The 4,648-nt window shown below is 44.9% G+C and overlaps 1 protein-coding gene across 1 annotated transcript; it reads left to right on the top strand.

Moving 5' to 3' along the window:
• Nucleotides 1–3,692: 3,692 nt before the first annotated feature.
• LOC6550658 (transcription elongation factor S-II) lies at nucleotides 3,693–4,204 on the top strand. Its single transcript, XM_001978030.3, has one exon. It carries the CDS (start codon nucleotides 3,716–3,718, stop codon nucleotides 4,202–4,204), a length of 489 nt encoding a protein of 162 aa, XP_001978066.1. The 5' UTR covers nucleotides 3,693–3,715.
• Nucleotides 4,205–4,648: the final 444 nt, after the last annotated feature.

Here is a 4,648-nt window from a genome sequence, read left to right as displayed (position 1 = left end):
TATATGTATATCTCGGGAATTAAAAAGACAAAGTGGAGCGGAGACGAGGTCAACGAATTGCAACACGAATCAGATAAAGTTGTTCTGGGCACTATCAGCTGTAATGAGGATGATTACGATGATCGGATGGTATGAGTGGGCCAGATAAAATGGCCAAAAGTCTGGGGACGCGACCAGCTGATAAGATCGCCCCCAAAACGAAGACGAAACCGTAGCGAAACGAACACACTCATCGCCGCAAGGTGCGTATCGAAAGTGTAGGGCTTTTATTGCAGGTTTATGCATTGAAATGTATTAATATATATACTTTGTTGTATATTATTATATAGTCACCTTTTTGGACTTTCGATGACCGAATGGCAATGGGTGTAAATTTAGATACGGGTAGTTATACATTTATACCAAGAATCTTTTCATTAAACTCAAGGTCGCTTTTGGTGTTATTTTCAACAAACAATAACAATCAGCAGCCCACAAAGCGTTTAACAAAACAAAACTGGGTATTGATTTGATTTATGGTAATGATTTAATTAATTCATCAATCAGTTGCGTATGTTATTTATTTCAGCTTGTCGCAATCGATAAAATAAACCTTATTCAAACGAATAGTTGGTAGTAATGAAATTATGTCATTGCATGGAGGGTGTGTATTTTATTTTTAAATATTAGATTAGGCAAATGCACACATTAAGTGTGGGAATGTTTTCATTGCTATAATACAGTCTATTCAATTATTAATAGGTTTGCATATTGCAGCAAATCAATCAAAAATGGCTGTCATAAAAGGCAAAGGTTGAAAAGCCGAGATAAGTTAGAAATGGTCTGCACTGTACTTGCATATATTTCATAAATGGGCATGATTTCGCTGGCGTGCGTATCAAAATATAACCATAATAAAAATTGTTATAATGATGCATCATAAATCGCGGCCGATTGCCCTCGGCAGCGGCTCCGCCGAATGGGGATCGTCTGATCCTCCCCAGAATTTCAGCGGCGGGTGGATGTGGATGTGGATGTGGCTATACATGGAGACCTACCTGAACAGCTCGTGATAATTTAGTATGCCTACTCACGCCGTCGCAGACTTTTGCGAGCCACTGTCAATTCAGTGTAAATTTCAACTATTAAATGCCAATTTATGGGGCATAGCTTATAATTTTTTATTATCGCTTTTATAACACCTTCCCTCCACGGTGGGCGTGGCCCCGCCGCATTTAGCAGGGCTTAGCCCGGCTATGGCCATCTCCATCTCCATAATCCATGTTCCCCATTCCACGCTGCCAGCTCCGCCGCCTTCCGATCCACAGATCCTCCGATCCTGGGGCCAGAGGCCCTTTTCCGAGGCGATCTGTGGCGTGAGAAGAGATTGAAAGAAGGAATTCGCAGATAAATCACACTAAATCATTTCACTCGACCGCCAGTTGCATGGCGGAGTGCACGGCGCATGCGCGCATGCTGCAATGCATCCAGTCGACCATCCAGTGGTTGTGGATGGGGATGTGAGCCACCAGACAGACATATGGTCAGCCAGTCAGCAGTAACAAAGGCCACTGCGAAACGCAGCAAAACAAAACATCCAGCGACGCTGACGATGCGGCGTGCCAACTTCCGAATACCCAGTGGAGACGAGGCATTATGAGTGCCTACATTTTGTATTTGGTATTTAGTATTAAGTGGCCTACTTGGAATGTCAAATCTAAGCAGTATTTAATGAACATTTTATGTAAAGGAGGAGCTATGTATTTCTGAAGCTGTGCAAACTTGTCGCAACTTAATATATCATCCAATGTTTGTTTTCATAAAATGAGCTCTGTTGTTCCAGCTTATTGCATCCCGATCGACTGCCATAATGAGCCGGAAATCGCATATAGCCCGTTTATGAAGCGATGGCAGCCAAGCGGCATCCAAAACTGCATCAACAGTCCAACAGCGATGACTACAGTGCAACAACAATGCAACAACGACGGCAAAAAAAGAAAAAAGGTAAAGTTCGCTGCCATCGGCGGATTGCGCATTTCGAACGCCGGCGCGTACTAATCACTCGCATTGTTACACGATCACGCCATGGCATCACGTAGCCAAGGTGAAAGAAGGCCACGCCGGGGGCGTAGCGGGCGGGGGGCGTGGCAGCAGGCAGTGGGCAGTGGGCTGACTTCGGCGGGAGACAAATAGGCAGCGAATGTAACTGCACTCCGCCGCTGGGAAGCGTCCATCCAGCCAACCAACCATCGATTCATCCAACCGGCGACTGCGAACGGCAGTTGGACTTTAGCAACTTGGAAAATGCAAATTGATCGAGGTAAATTAGCGGAAAATTGCTGCAAAGTTGGATTTAACTATGTAAGTGGTAAATTTGTAGTTTTGTTCACCCATAATTGATTATTCTGCAGGTGATTTGCAAGCAAATGTTCGCATCTCCTGTCATTTGGTAAGTCTTCACTTAGCTAAGATACAATAGGGGCATTAGAAAGATATTTGATGAAGCAAATATATAATATAGTATAATTTTACCACAGTTAGGGAAGGGAAAATTCAATTCGATTATAATATTAAATACAAGTATATGCTAAGATTAATATCTAATTTGAAAGCAGAACATATTTGCACTAACTTTCTTTACTGCCATTCGTGTTTACCACACTCTCTTTGTATTTCCTCCAATGCAGAGAAAGTGCTTTGTTTTGGCCTCAAAGGTGCGAGCTTTTCCCATTGTTCTGGGGCCTGATTACCAAGCCAAATACCTTGTTGGCCGAAAGGCGAAAGACAAAAGGCCGCCAAGGTCAATATTCGGCCATGAACCAATTCCCCAGACCGTTGGTAGATACACTTGTATTTGGCCACCTTTGTATTTGGGTAACTTCGAATCTGTGGCGGCTGTTTACGTTTCGCTGAGGTCGTCAAGTTTAACAGTTGAAGGTCGGCGGAGGCGTTTTAAAACGCTAGAAAAACGCGCGCGCACACGCACACGCACAGTGGGACGAAAGCGATTGGAAGTCGAGTGGGGGTGTGGGTGGGTGGATAAGTACATTAGCAGATTTATATCCGGCAACAATAAAACGAGCAAGGCGACAACAACAACGACTCGCTAAAGAGCTAATGACTTGGATAATGATTTCGATTTTGTTTTCAATTTCGCCCGTTTGGCTTGGTTTTTTCCAACTTTTTGCGGCTGCCTCGTCGCTGTTGTTTGGCATTTCAATATTTCAATTTTCCCACTTTCAATTTTCCTCTTTTTATTATTCATTTCCCCCTGGTTGTTGGTGTTTCTGCGGGATTCGTGCGTCAATAATTAGATCATCTCCGCGCTGGTTGTTGCAGACGATTAGCGAAATCAAATGGCATCGGCGCACAAAGAAAGCGGAACGACAAACACAAACATCTAGGCTAAATGGGAAATATTTCGATTTCCATTTTCATTTGTGTTTGGTTTTCCTCTCAGTGTCGATTTCCAGCACATTTCTTGGGGGCCACAGCGGGCGTAATGGAATAGTGACCCACTATGGAGCATACTACTATGCTCTTATATACTGTTACAAAAATGGTTTAATTACAGTTACCGGTATTATTTATGATATGAATATTAGAGTGCCCACTGTTAACTAAGTTTGCCCTGCAGTGCCTGTCACTTTTGACATTTCCCATCTGAGTGACCTCACTTTTCAGAGCATCAGCATTTGTGTGAATAAAGCAACTCCGCGTTTCCAGATTCCTAGTCATGGCCTTTGAAGTGCGCATCAAGTGCCGGGAGATGTTGGCAGCCGCCTTGAAGGCGGGCGACATGCCAGCAGGATGTGACGATCCGGAGGACATGGCCGCCCAGCTGGAGGAGGCCATTTACGTGGAGCTGAAGTCGTGCCAGGTCAAGTACAAGAATCGGATTCGTTCGCGTCTGGCCAACTTGCGGGATCCCAAGAATCCGGCGCTGCGCGAGAAGTTCTTGCTGGGACTGATTTCCGTGGAGCAGCTGGCCAGAATGACGCCGGAGGAGATGGCCAGCGATGATCTGAAGCAGATGCGCCAGAAGTTCGTCCAGGAGTCCATCAACGCGGCTCAGATGGCCGAGTTCCAGGGCACCAAGACGGATCTGTTCAAGTGCGATCGCTGCCAGAAGCGCAACTGCATCCAACTGCACACCCGGGACGGCGACGAGTCCATGATCACCTTCGTCATGTGCGACGAGTGCGGCAACCGCTGGAAGAACTAGTCAGTCCATGAAGGAGTTCCCTGTTGTGGCTGCTCCTTCAACCCACTCAAAGAACCCATGTCCCTATATCATCCCTATAACACTGATCTTCCACTGACATCCGTAAATACTTTTAATAATAATACTTTTACAAAATGCACGTATTTCGCAAATACATTGCCACAAAAGAAAGCTGCATAGCAGCCTATAGAACAGACTGTGTTGCTGCCTAATTATTTCCGTTTGAGTGCCAGAGGGTATCAGTGCGTCCATCAAGTGGCCACCAAATGACGCTCCTTTGTTCGCCAGCAAGAAAGCAAATCTCTGCTTTATAAACATTCAGCAATATGTGCGTGTATAAAAAACGAGCAGCGTAGATTAAATGAAATTTTCGACTATTAGCAGCACTTTACACTCAAATGAATCATTCACTGGGATGATCTCGGAGTGGGTGGTATCCGATGG

The sequence above is a fragment of the Drosophila erecta genome, unplaced genomic scaffold, assembly GCF_003286155.1.
Source record: "Drosophila erecta strain 14021-0224.00,06,07 unplaced genomic scaffold, DereRS2 tig00000126-arrow-pilon, whole genome shotgun sequence".
Lineage (NCBI taxonomy): Eukaryota > Metazoa > Arthropoda > Insecta > Diptera > Drosophilidae > Drosophila > Drosophila erecta.
This window is presented reverse-complemented; position numbering and strand designations above follow the sequence as displayed.

Excerpts from the sequence above, each read along its gene's own strand:
- LOC6550658 (XM_001978030.3), top strand. The coding sequence starts at position 3,716 with ATGGCCTTTGAAGTGCGCATCAAGTGCCGGGAGATGTTGGCAGCCGCC.